Source organism: Arachis hypogaea, chromosome 3 (genome assembly GCF_003086295.3).
Source record: "Arachis hypogaea cultivar Tifrunner chromosome 3, arahy.Tifrunner.gnm2.J5K5, whole genome shotgun sequence".
Taxonomy (NCBI): domain Eukaryota; kingdom Viridiplantae; phylum Streptophyta; class Magnoliopsida; order Fabales; family Fabaceae; genus Arachis; species Arachis hypogaea.
In genome coordinates this window covers 139,239,484-139,259,300 of record NC_092038.1, presented here as the reverse complement: position 1 = coordinate 139,259,300, position 19,817 = coordinate 139,239,484, and the positions used below count along the sequence as shown (strand labels likewise).

The window sequence follows — 19,817 nt, the reverse complement described above, 5'->3', positions numbered from 1 at the left end:
TAATTTTAAAAGGTTGACTCTTGTCAAGACTAAGATTGATCCTCTTAAGATTATACCTACTCTCTTGTTTAAGGGTTAATGAACACAAATAGTATACAAATTTCTTACTATAAGAGGGTGTAATAATGAGTGGATTAATAATAAATTTCTTGCTATAATGAAGATGATAATATATTAATATGTCTTGATAAATGTATGTTCTTGGCTATGTTTATTTAGCATCACCTATTTCTAAATTCCAAACATCCTCATTCTGATCTCTTCTTAATTAATTCATTTCTACACGACGAGGATAGATGTTTGACAATTTAAAGACCATAGTGCTAGCATAAAATTATTTCAGCAGAGGCTCAAGTTGCTTGTGTTGGGTAGAATCCGAATTATAAGATTCAACATTGATATTAATCTATCAACTATTTTTTAGATAGTTCTTTTTCATGAATGGTAGTTGGTGTTAAGGTACCAGACAAATGACGGTAGTTGGTGTTAGGTACCAGACAAATGATATAACGAAATATAGAGATAAAAAATTAGAAATTTATATAAAATATGGAAACAATTGAATTACTTTTTTTGAGAATTACAACATCTCTCTATCACAAGGAGACTACAATAACACTCTTTCTTGACAAAAGGAGAACACACTTCTCTTTACATATATAGGAAAAAACTACTCAAAGAAATATTATGTTATTCTATCTGGATGACTTGATTGAAAACAAAATGAAAAGATTTTCAATTTATAAGCGAACCTCTATTACGTAAACCACCCGTAACATGAGGTTACTATTCTTTCTCTCCCTCCACTATCAAAGTTTGATAGCTATTACCTAGGAGTATTTTTCTCCTTTTATTATTTAGTTTTTATTTTTTTCTTTTCTTTTCTATAATTAGCTTTACTAAACTTACAATCTCCCACTTAAAGCTAATTTTGGTAAATTTTTGAAATTCATGTTACTCATATATTCGATAGGCCATATGAAGATCTACACCATTCAAATTTTTCAGTGTTGATTGGTTTTGTCATGGCATCTACTAGGTTATCTTTAGTCTGAATCTTCTGCATATCAACACTTCCTTCTTCTACTACTTTCCGAACAAAGTGATATTGTACTCCAATGTGTTTTGTTCTTGAATGAAAGGCAGGATTTCTTGCAATGTGCAAGGCACTCTGACTGTCACAATACACAAGAATCTTCTGTTGTTTGTGCTCGAGTTCCTTCATCAACCTTTGGATCCAAATAGCTTCCTTGCATGCTTGTGTAGCTGCCATATATTCAGCTTCTATAGTAGATAAAGCTACAATAGTCTGTAATTTAGATAGCCAGCTCACAACTCCTCCTGCAAGTATGAACACATATCTTGTAGTAGATTTTCGTTTATTAAAATCACCTGCAAAGTCTGAATCGACATTTTTTGAAAGCAGCGGCAGCATGTGGTTTCACCAATAAGGGTAACAACGGATGCAATTAAACGTGATAGTGAGTGTGTGCATAAAAATGAAAGCACCAGGATCCGAATAAAAAGTTTTAATTTCAATTTTTCTTGAAACTATATGATAAAATACAAATTTGTAGCAAGTCAAAACCTTCTGGTTGGAGCATATATATCTCTTCTTCAAGTTCTCCATGAAGAAAAGCAGTCTTTACATCTAATTGCTCTAGATGTAAATCAAATACAGCACACATAGCCAAAACTACTCTAATAGTAGTTAGTTTCACCATTGGAGAAAATATTTCATTGAAGTCAACACCTTCTTTCTGAGCACATCCCTTGACAACCAATCTTGCACGATATCGTTCCACCTGATCATTACTATCTCGTTTGATCTTGTAAACCCATTTGTTACCAATGACTTTCTGACCTACTAGAAGTTCAACAAGTTTCCAGGTATGGTTCCTATGTAATGCCTCAATTTCTTCTTGCATTGCTGTCATCCACATAGAAGTGTCTGGATTGCGCATAGCCTTCATAAAAGTTGTAGGCTCTCCATCTTCTATCAAAAGACAATATACATCATGGTTTGTCAAAACATAATTTGAGTGCCATGATGGTGTTCTGCTTTGTCGAGTGGATCGATGAACTTCTATGTCATTGGACTCTGCTTCTTATTCTTCGTGCTGTGGTTCCACCTGCTCTGCATTTTTCATCTATTTGAACAGTGGTTATCTCTTTAACAGTGCTGTCATTTTCTTGTTCTTTTTGCAATTCATCTTCTACAAATATCACATCTCTACTGATAACTACCTTGTGGGCAGTGAGATCCCACAGGTGATACCCCTTAACTCCGTCAGCATATCCCAAGAATATACATTTTTTAGACTTTGGGTCCAGCTTTGTTCTTTCCTAGGAATTATACATCACGTACACAGGACAACCAAATACATGTAAAGAAGAATAATTAGGTGGCTTACCTTGCCACATCTCCATTGGTGTCTTCAACCTAATTACAGTTGATGATGATCGATTTATCACATAACAGGCAGTTTTAACAGCTTCTGCCCAAAAAGACTTGGCTAAACTTGCAGTTTGCAACATAACTCTTGCTCTTTCTAGGAGAGTCCTATTCATTCGCTCTGCTACACCATTTTGCTGAGGCATATATGTAACTGTGAATTGCCATTGAATACTTGCTTGCTTGCAAAATGTTAGAAAATTAACATTGACATATTCTCCTCCATTATCTGTCCTTAAACGCTTGATCTTCTTTTCGGATTCAAGCTCTAACTTTTCTTTGAACTCTTTAAACATCGCAAACACGTCTAACTTCTTCTTTATCAAGTACACCCATAGCCTTCTAGAGTAATCATCAATAAATGATACAAGATATTTTGCTCCTCCTAGGGACATCTCTGGTGATTCCCACACATCAGAATGAATCAACTCCAATATATGTTTGCTCCAAGCAGTTGATCTACCAAACTTCAATCTATGTTGCTTGCTTGTAATGCAGTGCTTACAAAATGATAAGTTTATCGATTTGAGTCCGGGAATGAGATTACGTTCTACAAGAATCTTCAAGCCTTGTTCATGTGGCCTAGTTTGTAATACCATATCATCGTCATTTCTTCCTGGCTTGCTGAAGCAACTGATGCCTCTACCTCTTGCAAAGTATCTCCCACAAGCATGTATAGATTTGCTGCAATCTTTTCTACTTTTATTACCACAAGAGCTCCTTTAATAACTTTCAAGATCCCACCTTCAATATGGATCTTGCAACCAAGTTCATCCAATTGCCCAATCGACAACAAATTCTTCTTCAACAAATAGAACCATCAAACATTTTTATTTTGACAGTACCCATTCCAACAATTTCTAAGGCATGATTGTTTCCCATAAATATCGATCCTTCCAAGACAAGTTCATATGTATAAAACCAATCACAATGAGGAGTCATATGCCAGGTTGCTCCTGAATCAACAATCCAAACATCAGTGAGTTGTTTGCTACCTTTAGAACCAATTGTTGCTTTCGATACATGATTTCTCCATCATTAGAGGTGCTCGCAATACATCCTTGGGAACTTGATACTTCTAGAACCTTATCTATACTCTTCTTATTCCAACAATCTTTCTTGAAGTGCCCTCTCTTACCACAATTGTAGCATTTGACCTGCTTTTTACTTTGTGACTTTGGTCTACTTTGATTCCCACTGGAACCACGCTCCATTGATCTCTCTCTTGTCATCAACAAAGACTCTGCTTGTTTTGAGTTCTCTAATCTATCTTCCTTATTCTTGCGCCTAGATTCTTCTTCAAGAACCGGAGGCAGCCATGTCATCAAAAGAAAGATAAGCAGTCAAAACATTATTAGTTAAGTTAATGATAAGCTGATCATATGAATCTGGTAGACTTTGAAGTAAGAGTTCTGCACATTCATTTTCTGCTATGGTATATTCCAATGATGAGAGTTGGGAAAATAACGTATTTAGATTATTGATCTGATCCGTTCCCGATGTGGACTCACTCATTCGAAGAGTATAAAGTCTTCTCTTCAAGAATATCTTGTTGTGAAGTGACTTGACTTCATATAATTTGGTGATAGCATCCCAAATTTTCTTTGCTGTCTTTTTCTCTACTACACTTGATAAAACTGAGTCAGCTAGTGCCAAGTGTAAGTTTGCAACAACATTGTTGTCCATCTCCTTCCATTTTTCATCTATAATTTCAGTGGGTCTACCTTCAATTGCTGTCATGCAATTGCCTTTTCTCATAATGGCTTTTATCTTCAATTTCTATACGGAAAAATTACTCCCACTGAATTTTGAAATTTTATATTTTGCTGCCATTTTTTGTTTAGACGGTAACTCGCAGCGAAAAAATATTAATCAGCAACCTTTAGCTCTGATACCACTGTTAGGTACCAGACAAATGACATAACAAAATATAGAGATAAAAAATTAGAAATTTGTATAAAATATGGAAATAATTGAATAACTTTCTTTGAGAATTACAACTTCTCTCTATCATAAGGAGACTACAATAATACTCTCTCTTGACAAAAGAAGAAAACACTTCTCTCTACATATATAAAAAAAACTATTCAAAGAAATATTATGTTATTCTATCTGGATGACTTGATTGAAAACAAAATAAAAAGATTTTCAATTTATAAGCGAACCTCTGTTACATAAATCACCCATAACATAAGGTTACTACTCTTTCTCTCTCTCCACCATCAAAATTTGATAACTATTACTTAAGAATATTTTTCTCCTTTCATTATTTATTTTTTTTTCTTTTCTATAATTAGCTTTACTAAACTTACCATTGATAATGTGAGAGACATTTTGGGTTCATTTGCTTAAACATATCATATTTTTATTTTTGTTTTTATATTTGATATTTGGATTTTTTATTTAAATAAATAAAATAAATTTAATAATTACCAAAATAAATAATTTAAAAAATATTTATCGAAATAAATACTCCTCTCTTATTTCATGTATCTCGTTTACACTATAAACGAGATATATATATATATTTTTTTAAAAATTTAAAATAATAAAAAATATTAATAATATCAATAATCCAAACTTTTGGCATGCAATTAGTACATAAAAAAATTGGTAGAAGATATTAAAATGGATATGTTTGATCAATTAGTACTCAAAAAGGTTGATGAAATAGTGGAAAGAGAATTGAAACGGTTATCTCTCACGTTATCTCCCACTATCAATGTGAGAGATAACCGTTTCAATTCTCTCCCCACTATTCCATCAATCTCTCGCAAACGGTTATTTTTAATTTTCAATTTAAATCAATCCAATCGGATTATAATTTAATTCAAAACTTTTTAAAATGGATATACTTGTAACTGCCCATTATTAACAGTGTGTTGGAAATGTGTTTTTTTGGTGACTGAACATAACACAAAGAAAAAGACCTAAGAAAAAAAGTAGTACTCCTCTCTAATAATAATGTCTAAATTATTAGGAGGCAGTAACCACTCTAAATACACCTGCTTGTTTAAAACAGCAGTCTTAGCCATTAAATCAGCCGCTCTATTTGCTGTTCGCTGGATGAGCACTAAAGTAGTTGTCCAATTGCGCTGGAGCATCTCTTTAATTTTGTCAAGCAGATCAGAGTCATTCCTAATCATGCTGGTTGTGCCTCGCGAAACAAGAAGAAACGCATCAAGATTATCAGTTTCACATATGACCTCTTTACACAATCCCAAGTCATAACAAGCCCTCTCCAAATAGCATGAAGCTCACAACAGAGAACACTAGAAAGAGGTATACTGGCAGAACAACCTTTTATCCAAATTCCCATGCTGTCTCTAATAATACATCCAAAGGCAGCTAATTGCTCATTTTCAAAAACGCTTGCATCGCAGTTCACTTTACAGACATTCATTGGAGGTGGTTCCCAGTTATATTTCAAAGAAGAAGGAATAATATGTTTTTGGTTGATAACAACATTAGAGAAATCTCGAGCAGCATGTTTAACTAAGTGAACAATTTTCTCCTTACTCCATGGATCATCTTGGTGGAAGATGTCATTGTTCCTATCCCTCCAAATCCACCAAAAGGCCGCTACAAAGAGAAACTCATTTTTGTTGAGGTTAGAACGAATCCAAGACACAAAATCCAAACTAGAGTCCTCAGCGGTCATTCCCAAATTTAAGCTAATCCAAATCTGACGAGCTTTTTGGCAAGTCCTAAAGCAGTGGTTAATATCCTCTAGAGCAAGATAACATCTCTGACAAAAATCAGAAGTAGAAATACCTCTTTGAAACTGGTAACTAGCTGTGGGAACTCCGTTGTTGAGGCAAAGCCAGAGCAGACACTTTATCTTCTCCGGTATTCTCAAGCGCCAAAGCCAAAGCCAATTTTCATTATCATTCCAGCCAAATTTCTTCTTCAATAGCCATTCATACCCGCTTTTAGTTGAGTAGGTGAGAGTATTTGAGTTTGTCCAAAACCAACCTGTTTTATCTCCTGCCTGCTTGATAGGACAAAGAGCATCAAATCAAGTTTAACTTCTTCCGGAATCATTGTGCAAAGAATATCCTACCGCCAATGCCCAAGGTGCCAGACATCTTCTAACTTCAAGTGAGAATCAGAAATGTGCACAAAAGGAACCAAAGGAGCTAGCGTTCCACATGGTCGCCAAGCATCATACCAAAAGGATTGAGACATCCTGCCTGTACACCAATCAAAACCATCACGAAGCTTTTCTATTGTCTTATAAATCGCTCGCCAAGTGCTTGAAACATTATTAGAAAATTTGGGTGAAAAGCAAGAACTCCCAGATAAATATTTTGCCAACATAATTCTTACCCAAAGCTTATCTTTATTATGCAATAATTGCCAAACAAGCTTTCCGAGTAAAGCAAAATTTACGCATTGAGTATCTCTAATTCCCAAGCCTCCATATTTTCTTGGAGTGACAACTTTGCTCCACTTGACCAAATTTAAACAACGCTCCCCCATCTTTCCCTTCCACAAGAATTGTCTAAGCACAAAATCAATCTTTTGACAAACCGAAGTAGGAAAAAGAGTCACTTGCATCTGATAAATAGGAAGAGAAGAAGCAACAGATTTAATTAAGCAAAGTCTGCCTGCTCTGTTAAGGAGCCGACCTTTCCAACTAGCTAGCCTATTCTTGATCTTCTCTAAAGAGTCCGAAAAAATAGATCTAGCAGCTCGAGGATGATTAAGGTTCACCCCCAAGTATTTGCCTAGGTCACTAGTAAAAGGAATATGAGAAACACCAGACAACATTTCCTTCCTTCTATTAGAGATATTTCTAGAACAAATAGCTTTAGATTTTTCAATGTTAACCTTCATACCTGAAGCTTTACAGAACAACTCCAAGGTGTGCACAACATTCTGAACTTGACTTTTCTTTGCTTTACAAAAAAGGAGGAGGTCATCTGCAAACATCAAGTGAGAAACTCTAGGTCCCCCTCTAGAAACAGCCACACCATCCCAAATACCCACGTTAACTTGTTTGGAAATGAAGCACGCCAATCTCTCCATGCACAAAACAAATAAATACGGAGAAATTGGATCTCCTTGCCTGAGCCCTCTGCGAGGTTGGAAGCTGTCCAATCTATTCCCATTCCAAAGGATGGAAAGATTTGAGGCCTGAACACAATTCATTACAAGCCGAATAATTAGAGAAGAAAAGCCAAAAGATTCAAGAGTGTGCTCAAGAAAATTCCAATCAACTCTATCATAAGCCTTTTCTAAATCAATCTTAAAAGCCATAGCTCCTTTTCTAGACTTTGTCCGCTTAAGAAAGTGAAGAACTTCTTGGGCGACAATAATATTATCAGGTGCTCCTCTACCATGAATAAACCCTCCCTGAGTTGGGCTAACAATCTCATCCAAAAATGGTCGTAATCTATTAACCAGCACGTGTGTTGGAAACGTGTGCCCATTAACTGTTATTATTAATAGTGTGTTGGAAATATATTTGTAATTACCTATTATCAATAGTGAACAGCACATTTGTTTTCTTCTATATTCACTAACTCTTTTTTATTTTTTTTATGGGAGTACATATAAATTTTATTTGTTGCATGAGAGTACATAAAAATTTGAAATATAATTTAAGTAAAAAAGATTTCATATTATATACTAATAGAGTAGTGACATGCATTAACTGGGTCATCAAATAAATTACGTGTATTTAAATTATATTTTAAATTTTTAAATAGTGGGTAGTTAAAAAAGAAGTAACCGTGTTAATAGTGGGTAGTTTAATGGTTTCTAAATAAACGTGTTAATCCCTATCATTTAAAATGGATTAAAATTGATCAAGCATATCTATTTTAATCTCTTCTACCAATCTTTTTATGTACTAATTACATGCCAAAAGTTTGGATTATTGATCTTATTAATATTTTTTATTATTTTAAAATTTTAAAAAAAATACATATATCTCGTTTACACTGTATACGAGATAAACATGTGTCGCATACACCTCTCTTGTCTCATTTATACTGACTACTGTAAACGAGATACATACAAAATTATCTCGTTTACAGGGTAAACGAAGTAAGAGAGGAGTATTTATTTCGGTAAATATTTTTTAAATTATTTATTTTGATAATTATTAAATTTATTTAGGTAAATACCCTTTTCGGCCCCTGACTTTTTACCCGTGAGACATAGCGCACCCTAATCATCCTTAAACCTCACCCAGGTTCACATCCACTAACAAAAATAGATAAGACGACCCTGCAACCGGATGACAATCGGTTGCCAGTCTGACGTGTCAGATTGAGGCTAAGGTGTCAAAATATCAGTGCCAGGTGTCCGTTCCTTTGGTTGGAGGGACTAAAAACTCCTTCTTTAACATCTTCCTCTTCTTCTTCATCCTTCTTCTCTTCCTCTTTTTCTGCTTCTTCAAAACCATTATCAATGGCTTTTCCTCTTCAGAGCCATCATCAATGGCTACCCATAAACCAGAAAATAACCCCCTGAAAACCCACACAAAATCACAAAATCGAAGTTCGTGCCTGCATCGAAAATGAATCCAAGTTCATGACTTTTCTTTCCCCACACCCTAACATTGTTTAGATTTTAGAGCCTATGAGGATTTTGATTCTCTCTCCATCGTCGCTGAGCTTTGCGAACAAGAAACTCTATTCGACCGAATTCCTGTTCGACCTTTGTTGGAGATAGAAGCTGCTGCAAGCTTTGCGAACAAGAAACCCTAGCACACAAGGATGATTTGCAAGAATCCTTGAAGGAGAATTTCAGTAGATCAATCTTCGAGTAAGTTTTTAACTTCTCTTTTTTTTATTCATGATTAGTAAGTTTTTGTAAACTTATATTTTTGTTCCTAGAGATTTACTTAATGGCGGTACTGAGTCTGGTGGTGTCCATGGCGGAGGAGAGATTTGGATGAGAGGCGACTCGGATTGGGCACGGCATCATGGCAGGGAGGAGGATGTGCACGTGGTTGCTGTCGGGGATGTTCGTGGCAGTTTCGACGCTGATCCGATGGAAGGTGGTTTAGGGCGAGAAGGAGAAGAGGAGGAGGAAGAGAGAACTACAGTGGTAGTGGTGAAGGTGAAGCACGACGATGATGGTGATGGTGATGGTGATGGAGATGTGAAGAGAATGGAGAAGAAGAAGAAGAGGAAGAAAATAGAGGAGAAGATGTTAAAGAGGGGTTTTTAGTCCTTCTAGCATTGATATTTTGACACTTCAGTCTCAATCTAATATGTCAAAATGGCAACCGGTTGTTAACCGGTTGCAGGGGTCGTCTTGTCCAGTGGCAGAACTTAGTTCAGACAAGGGGGGCCATGGCCCCCCAAACTTTTTATAAAAAATTTAGTAGTACTTTTTCAAAAGATAAAAAATAGTTCAATTGACCTAAATACTTTACTATGACTTAGTCACCAAAAAAAATACTTTACTATGACTTAAAGTATCTAATAAGTTCAATAAACAATAATCTCTCTATCTTTAAGTTGAAATATAAAAAATTAGATATTTTTTATTTATTTAATTTAATATTATTTTATATTTTACTATTTATTTAATTTAATTTTTATATGATAAAAAATAATAGAATATTCAATAAGTATTAATATTATTGTATTTGTATAAATTAAAAAAAATTCAATAAATATTATAAATTTTAATATTTGTCCTTCTAACTTCTTCTTTACATATTTTACAGGATATATATTCAAATTTTTATATAAAATAATAATGAAAAATCAAGAATTGATACATTTTCTAAGAGGAAGGCTAATATTTAAGAAGGAGAACATATAACTTTTACAATATTAACACCTGTAGATAGTTCTTCTACTTTAATGAATTCCGAAGAAAGTGAGATATAACCTTCAAAAGTTCAAAAAGTTATATCTGATGACTTTAATCTTAACTTTTTGGAACGAGATATTGAAAAACGGCTTTAAATTTGGCAATATCACCCAAATCAGAGAGATGAGATTAGACGAACTTATCTTAAATGGAGTATATCAAAAATATTTTGACAATTATTTTCTATTTGGCCCCCCAAAATTTTATTTCAAGTTCCGCCACTGGTCTTGTCTATATATGTTAGTGGATGAGGGTCTGGATGAAGTTTAAGGATGATTAAGGTGCGCTATGTCTCACGAAAAAAAGATCGAGGCCGAAAAGGGTATTTACCCAATTTATTTTATTTATTTAAATAAAAAATCCCTTGATATTGACTAAATGAATGGCAATTGGCAAGGATATATATATTTTGAGTGCTGTTAGGGAGCTAATAGACTATTTGTACAATATATACAATAGACTATTGAGTTAGCTGATTACAAAAGATAACACTAATGGTTATATTTCTAATACTCCCTAATCTTCTATTGTACACATTATACAAATATTTTATTAGTTTTTCGTACTTTCCCATATATTTTTAACAAATAATAACTGTCCGACACAAAAAAAAAAAAAAGGACAAACAATGGAGAAAAGCCGAAGCACCGTGGGCCTTGAGCAGGAGACTAGAAACTCATTTTGATACATTCCTCCAAAATTTGAGCAATAATCTCCATGCCTGTCTCTTTGTCATATAAAAATTAATGGTGCTTGTTTGAGTACCATAATTAATATGTATCAATATAATAAAATTTAGACAAAAAAAAAACGTTATGAAGATTATATTATTTTAGTCAGTATTTATTTATTTATTTATTTTTAAATTATTATATCACTATATATACTAAAATATCTTTATAAATAATTATAAAAAGATAAATATATTTTTTTAAAATATTTACATTAAAAAATTAAATAATATTTTTTATTGTTGTGACAAAAATATTTTTATATATTAAAAAATATTAAAATCCAATAATCTTAATCTAGAAGTCTTAAAAGCGAAAAGTTCAAACCAAAAAAACAAATTCTATTATTCTTTTACAAATAATTATAACAAAAATAAATATATCTTTTTTGAATATTTATGTTAAAAGATTAAATAATCTTTTTTATTGTTACGAGAAAAATATTCTTATGCAATAAAAAATATTAAAATTAAATAACCTTAATCTAGAAGTCTTAAAATGAAAACAAATCAAAATCAGAAAATAAATTCTATTATTCATTATTCGTCTTATCTTCATTTTCCATTTTCATTCTATTATAATTATGTCAGGTCAATAATTTTACATTAATTATATTAGATATATATTAAAATTAGTTATTAAAATTTTTTTTGTGACAAATTAGCTATTAAAATTAATTATTAGTGTAGAATACACATTAAAATATAAAATATTTATTAAAAATAAATTAAATTACATATATATTTATATAAAAATATATAATAATTAATTTTAATAGTTATTTTTAATATAAAAATAGCATTTTTGATTTAACATAAATATGATTTCAAACAGAATGATGCAAAACTTTGATCATGTTTGAAAGTTACCAATGGCCTAGAAAATAGAGGAGATTGAATCTATAATCTCTTTTAAATTTGTTGACTTTAATTTTAAACTGAATTTAAAACTAAGTTGCTGTTCAGTATACCAAATTGATATTACAGGAGATAATGTTGTTTTATCTCTTTACGATTGATCAAAAACAGAGCAGATTCTTTACTTTTGGATATATATACTCTGAGTTATCGTGACTTCTATGAGATATATTAAACAGGAGATAATTTTATTTTTTCTCATATCGAATAAAAAACAAAAACAAAATAGAAAAGAGTAAATGACATAGCCATATATCCTAGGTTCAACTACCAGTGCAATGTGGTTTATATCCAGTCTCTACTATAATTGTGGTAGAATTTCTACTATCTTTTCACAAAGATTGCAATCATTAATTCGTTAAGATTCTACCCAATTTTATTTAGGACAAACCAAATTTTTACCCAAACTTAATTTGGCTAAGTTCACTCTCTAAATTTTCAACCACTAAGTACTCATCTAACTTAACAAGAAAATTCTCTTAAAATCATGAATACAAAACAAAAATACTATAAAAAAGATTGAAATAGTTTTCTAATTTTTTTTCCATAATTATTCTCTTTGCTTTTTCTCTCACTGACTTTTACTAATACCTCACATATTTATCTTTTTTTATTGATTGAAAAACAAAGAAAGATAAAACTGAAGAATAGAAAATTCAATGTAAAACTATGAAGGAGAAAAAGATTAAGCTCGAAAGCTATGAATGCCCAAACAATGTGTACACTCTCTTTGCTTCAATTTCTAGTTGTTTACCTTTTTTAAAGTAGGATAAAGTTTCCAAAACTTGAGTTTGGTTGAATACCTTTGACTTTGTTCTTCTTCCCCAAAATTTCAGAGCAGTAACTCAGAGGAAAGATAGTACAACAACAGTAATTAGAGTTGACATGCATTCTTACTTAACTACTTCTCTTTCTTCTTTTTCTTTTGGCTTCAAGGATCTGAGTCATTCATCCATTATTTGGCTCCAAATTTTATTTTTGACCTTTGATTTACAGTAGTGATACACAATTTTTATTTTCTTCATCTTATTCGAACGGTGCATGCTAGAGGAAGGCAGTTTCAACAAATTAGAATGAAAACACAAAGATGAAAATGTTATGCTGACATTACTTCTTATTCAACTTTTGATTTGTTTTTTATTTTTGTCACTAGCATCTAACTTTTTTTCTTCTTTTCTCTTTGTTGCTTGAATTTGGTAATTACCTTTTTTATTTTGATGGAATTTTAAACTAGGTTTCCTTTCTTTGCTTGCTTTTAAAAATTTTTATCCTTGATTTAAGGTTAATCATGTGAGTAACAGTAAAAAAAATGAAATAAAAGTGTTTGATCGTTTAGTTACGAACTAGAGAAGAAAAGGATGTGCTGTTAAGAGGATTTGGGCCTGTTGCATAATAACCAAATGAATTACACATACTATTAGGTTTGTATTGAGCATTTTATTTTTTTGCACAATAAATATACATATTACATACATTTTTGGACTTTTAGCCCAAAATTATAATATTAATCATTATCAAATTATTATTTATGTTTTTTCAAATTAAACAATGTTAATTAATTAAATTTAATATATATTATTACTTAATTAAATTAAAAATATAAAACTATAATAATAACAATTTTCAGTTACAAATACTCAAAGTATATGCTATTTGATCTATTTAAATATATTTAGTAATACGTTTAATACTATTATTCCATCTCATATATTCTCTCTAATAAATTGTCTAAAATATCTTCCACTAATTCAACTTTAGTAACAACATTTATGTACTACACAGACATTTTAATATATCATGATTAATAAAATTCATTTATATATAATTTTATGTTATTTTTTTGTGTTTTTATTCTCAAATATTTTTTTATTTTTATAATTATTTTTTAAATACAAAAAAAAACTTTAAAATTACGCTATATAATACTATCTTCTAAAAAATATCAACAAATAAATAGATATATTCATAAATAATGGAATATTTTTAAATTTATACTCTATAATATAATTATCAAAAATATTATTTGTACATAAAAATTAACTATTAAAATTAGTTATTAATGTATTTATGTATAAATATATGTGTAGTTTAGTTTATTTTTAATATGTATTTATATTTTAACATATATATATATATATATATATATATATATATATATATATATATATATATATAACTGACTATGGTCAGCTGATTTGAGTATAAATATAACATAATCGTATAATTAATTTAGTTGATGCGTGCGTACTAATCTAGTTGATAAGAAACCGTGCTTCCGAAGGATAAATGATATTATTTTGTTCTGATGTTATGAAATAAAGTGGATGTCCACTTAAGTTGCACCGATGATCCATGTGTTGTGAAACGATGAAATTGAAAGCTCAATTACATTGATAATGCACCAATTCATGGATGAGATCACTAAGTTTTGTCTCTCAAGTAGGTTTAATGGAGATGGTCAAAAATAAAATTATTAAAGAGAAAAATCTAAAACGACCCCTTACAATTACTTCGAAAGATAATGAGGTTTTTAACAAAAAAAAATATAATTCGATTTCTAACAATTACTTCGAAAGGACAACAAGATTTCTGTTATAAAAAAAGTTAATGTTGTTTTTTTTTTGCACAGGGACTAATCAGTCCCAAAAATAAAAGATAAGGAGCCGAATTGAGTATTTTTTTTTTTTTATAAATCTCGTTATCCTTTCGAAATAATTATAAGGGTCCGAGTGGGATATTCACTTAATATTAAAAGAAGTGCCCTTTTCCTAAATAAATAGAGCTGTATCCTAATGAAAATACACGAGAAATCGTGTGTATTATTATAGTGTTGTGAAGTTATACAGTGAAACACATAACAAGAGTATTAATTGCAGAGTAGGTAGCAGTTGCCGTCAATGAAATAATTGGCATCAATTATCAGAGCGCATAAATCTAATTTCTGTCTCTTACACGGTATCATATAGCAAAAATATAATATAATATAATTAAGTAGTAGGTGAATGGTTCTTCCTAAATTGGCAACCACCTGAAAAATGAAGAACCTGAGTTTAAAGTTCATTGTTGCAATAACAATAGGATTTGTATTTTCATGTGCATCTGATATTCATGAAAACTTCCTTAAGTGCCTTCACTTTCACAACTCCACGTCAATCTCCAATGTTGTTTACACCAAATCCAGTTCCGCTTACGATTCACTACTTCACTTTTCGATTCAAAACCTCAGATTCTCATCCAACAACATTCCTAAACCCCTTGTCATTGTCACACCCCTGCAACCTTGTCATGTTCAAGCCACTGTAATCTGTTCCCAGCGCCACGGGTTACAGATTCGAATTCGAAGCGGAGGCCATGACTTCGAGGGCATCTCCTACGTCTCTCAAGTTCCATTTGTCATCATTGATTTCATAAACTACAGAAACATCCAAGTGGACTTACAAGACAGAACAGCATGGGTTCAAGTTGGTGCAACTGTTGGTGAACTTTACTATAGCATTGCCACCAAAACCAGTACTCTTGCTTTTCCAGCAGGTGTATGCCCCACCGTAGGAGTTGCAGGACAATTCAGCGGCGGCGGTTATGGATACCTTTTGCGAAAATATGGGCTCGCCGCCGATAACATAATGGATGCTCACATAATTGATGTGAAGGGTAGGTTTCTTGACAGGGAAGCCATGGGTGAAGATCTTTTCTGGGCCATTAGAGGTGGTGGTGGAGCAAGCTTTGGAGTGATCTTAGCATGGAAGATCAAGCTCGTTCCGGTTCCATCAACCGTGACACTGTTCAGAGTTCCCAGGACGTTGGAACAGAATGCAACGAAGCTTGTTCATAAATGGCAGAGTGTGGCAAGTAAACTCCCCAAGGATCTAACCGTTAGTATCATGGTGCAGATGGTGAATTCTTCACACAGTAATAAGGGGGAGTTAACTGTACAGGCCTTGTTTCAAGGTTTGTTTCTTGGAGGTGTAGATAAGGTTATTCCATTGATGCGAGAAAGCTTCCTTGAATTGGGTTTGGTTAAAGAAGATTGCACCGAGATGAGTTGGATCGAATTTACTCTTCACTCGTGGGGATTCGGTGGTCAACCTCTTGAGGTTTTACTCAACAGAAGTCAAGTCACAAGAGACAGTTTCAAAGCAAAATCTGATTATGTCAAACATCCTATTCCTGAAAGTGGCTTAGAAGGATTGTGGCGGTTGTTTTATGAAGATGGTGGCAAAGGAGTGTTAATGGTTATATTTCCTTTTGGAGGCAGAATGGGTGAGATTCCGGAATCCGAAATTCCGTTCCCACACAGAGCTGGAGTGTTGTATCAGATTCAGTACGCTGTGCACTGGGAAGAAAAAGGAGACGAGGTTGCACAAAGGCACATCCATTGGATCAGGAAGCTATATAGTTATATGGAACCTTTTGTGTCAAAGTCTCCTAGAGAAGCATATCTCAACTATAGAGACCTTGATATTGGGGTAAATAACATTCATGGCTACACATCCTATGAGCAAGCTAGCATTTGGGGTTTTAAGTATTTCAAAAACAATTTCAATAGATTGGCACATGTCAAGTCTAAAGTTGATCCTCTTAACTTCTTTAGGTATGAACAGAGTATACCTTCTCTCATGTGAAGGACAAAAATTGAACTCTCAATCCTCTCTGTATTAACTGTGCCTTTCAAATAAAGAAGAAGAAAAATTAGGGCATGTTCTAGCAACAATTTTGATTTTTGAGAATGCATCATATTTTCGATTCACCATAGTAACTAGTAACTGAAATGTTGAGGGCTGAGTCCGTTTCCGTGCTTTATGCTCCTCGTTGCATCACAGTATAATATTATGTTTTTCTTTGAATTCTTGTAGCCAATATTAGCAAACTAAAATTTATAAAAGAAAAGACTTTGTTAGATAGATAATGGCCCAATAAAGTAAAAACACACTACACCTTTAAATTATCCACCTAAATTTTAATATTAGGATAATCATCTGCACACCTACTGAATTGAGCATCTGATATATCTATTGTTCACATTGTTTAGTATTTTCATTCTCTACCTATATTTTTCTAAAGAAAAAAGCTTATAGACTAATAAAATTTATGTTTGGTCAATATTTTTAGTCATCAATCAAATTTTTTTAATCTAATATTTTAATAATATATTTTTAATCCACACTTTTAAATATTATTGATTAACTAACCACGATCGGTCGAAAATAATAAATTTTATTACTCTTCTAATATTTCTCTTTATAAATATTATTATGATAACTTGTTCATGCAAATGCATCTAATGAGTCTCCCGCAACTACTGCACCATTCACGGAAAAGGAAAAATAGGAAGAAAAGAATAGTAGCATTGACGAATATATTAATATAAATGTTGACAAATAAACCACATCCAATCTGATAATTTGGATCCTATCCAGCAGGAGCAGGAGCATGCAAGTAAGCAACTTGAGTAGCTACTCAAACATTTTCTAATATTTAATAGATATTATTGATAAAATGATCCCCAACAAAAAAAATTAAAATTTGACGAGCTAGTCGCTGAATTCATTGGAGCATATCTCCAATTAAAAACCTAATCAGATAATCGGGTTAGTTAAAATTCCGTAACTCCAAAATCAATGACCAAATAAATTAAGATTGGATTTATCAGATCAAATTTAATTACACCCAATTATCTATACTTGTGATTATTTCAGCTGTGACTAAAGAATGCATAATAAGATAACTTTATGCTAAATAAACAGCCAAGAACATTTATCAAGATATTATCATCTTCGTTATATTACTATCACACAAATTTATTATTAATCCACTCATTATTACACCCTCTTATAGCAAGAAATTTTTATACTACTCGTGTCCCTTAGGCCTTAAACAGGAGAGTAGGTATACTTTGTTCGTACCGAAAGAAGTTAAGAGGATCAACCTTAGTCTTGACAAGTGCCAACCTTTTGAAATTATTGTTGAAATACTTGTGACCCCAAATGCTAGCTTGCTCATACGATGTGTAGCCATGAATGTTATTCACCCCAATGTCAAGGTCTCTATAGTTGATATATGCTTTTCTAGGAGACTTTGACACAAAAGGTTCCATATAACTATAAAGCTTCCTCGTCCAATCGATGTGCCTTTGTGCTACTTCATCTCCGTCTTCTTGGTGCAAGGGAACTAGGTAACCAACAAGGCACAAGTTTCCGGATCTATGTGGATATGGAAGTTCGGACTGAGGAATCTCATCCATTATTCCCCCATAAGGAACTAGTTCCATGAGTGCATCTTTGTCCCCGTTCTCCTTAAATAGTTGCCATATTCCTTCTAAACCACTTTCAGGAATGGGGTGTTTAAGAAAGTCAGATTTCCCTTTGTAACTTTGTGGCGGGCTTGGAGTTCTTTGCAGCAAAACTTGAAGGGATTTACTACTTGATCCAGCCATGTAAACCGTTGACTCTATCCAACTCATCTCAGTACAATCTTCCTTGACCAAACCCAATTCAGGGAAGCGTTCTTGCATCAATGGAATGAGTTTATCCTTACCACCAAGAAACAGGGCTTCGAATTTGGCTTTTGTCGTTAATACGAGCCTGATGGTTAGGTCCTTATGAAGTTTAATTGCCACATTCTGCCACTTCATAACGAGCATAGTTGCATTTTGCTCCAACGTCCTTTCAACTCTGAAAACTGTCACAGTTGGTGGAACTGGAACTAGTTTGACCTTCCATGCTAGGATGACTCCAAAGCTTGCTCCACCACCACCTCTAATGGCCCAGAAAAGATCCTCACTCATTGTTTCTCTGTCAAGAAACCTACCCTTCACATCAACCATGTGAGCATCAATTATATTATCAGCAGCAAGGCCATATTTACGCATCAAGTATCCATAGCCACCACCACTGAAGTGCCCTCCAACTCCAACAGAGGGGCATATACCTGCTGGAAAAGCCAGAGTTTTGCTTTTCTTGCTGATGCTATAGTAAAGTTCACCTATAGTTGCCCCAGCTTGAGCCCATGCAGTTCTTTTTTCTACATCCACTTGGATATTTCTGTACTTCATGAAATCAATGATAACAAATGGAACTTGTGAAATATAGGAGAGTCCCTCAAGGTCATGGCCACCGCTTCGAGTTCGAATCTGCAAGCCATGGAGTTGGGAACAGATTATGGTGGCTTGAACATGGGAAGCATGGAGGGGAGTCACAATGACTAGGGGTTTGGGAGTTGTTTTGGATAAGAATCTACGGTTTTGAATGGAAAACTGCAGTATAGAGGAGTAAGAGGAATTGGAAGGGGTGTAAACAACCTCAGAGATTGAGGTGGAGTTCTGAAGTTGAAGACACTGAAGGAAATGTTCATGATCATGAGTATGAGATGTAGAATATGCTAATGCAAATAAAAGACCAATTACAACAACAGTCAAATATGGACTTGAGTGCTTCATTTTTATATGAGATGTAGAATATGCTAATGCTAATAATTTTTTTTGTTATCAAGTATTTTTGTTAATTTTCATCCTAATTTAGAAATTTCATTTATTCATATTTCATTATATTAGTGCAATGATTGGAGTATTAGTTGTCCGGGTACATTATTTATAAAAAATTGGATCATTTCACCGACGCATAATGACGAAGAACGAGAAAGGCAAAAGTAGTGTTGTGTGGGACTGTTCACTGAGGAGCTGCTCAGCTTTTTCATGTACTATGTTTTATAAATTTTCAACTATGCCACTAGTGTAGATTGAAATATAAATATTTATTAAAAATAAATTAAATTATAATTTATTTATATAAAAATATATATTAATTAATTTTAATGTATGATTAATATTTTTATTTTTATAATTAATTAATTAATTATATAAATCATTTATAACAAATA

At 32.7% G+C, this 19,817-nt stretch overlaps 2 protein-coding genes across 2 annotated transcripts; one reads left to right on the top strand and one right to left on the bottom strand.

Moving 5' to 3' along the window:
* The first annotated feature begins 14,772 nt into the window (after window positions 1-14,772).
* Window positions 14,773-16,653, top strand: LOC112734541 (tetrahydroberberine oxidase-like). Its single transcript, XM_025783888.3, has one exon. The coding sequence runs from the start codon at window positions 14,978-14,980 to the stop codon at window positions 16,562-16,564; it is 1,587 nt and encodes a 528-aa protein (XP_025639673.1). The 5' UTR covers window positions 14,773-14,977; the 3' UTR covers window positions 16,565-16,653.
* Window positions 16,654-17,695: 1,042 nt separating this feature from the next.
* LOC112734540 (tetrahydroberberine oxidase-like) lies at window positions 17,696-19,469 on the bottom strand. Its single transcript, XM_025783887.3, has one exon. It carries the CDS (start codon window positions 19,375-19,377, stop codon window positions 17,806-17,808), a length of 1,572 nt encoding a protein of 523 aa, XP_025639672.1. The 5' UTR covers window positions 19,378-19,469; the 3' UTR covers window positions 17,696-17,805.
* Window positions 19,470-19,817: the final 348 nt, after the last annotated feature.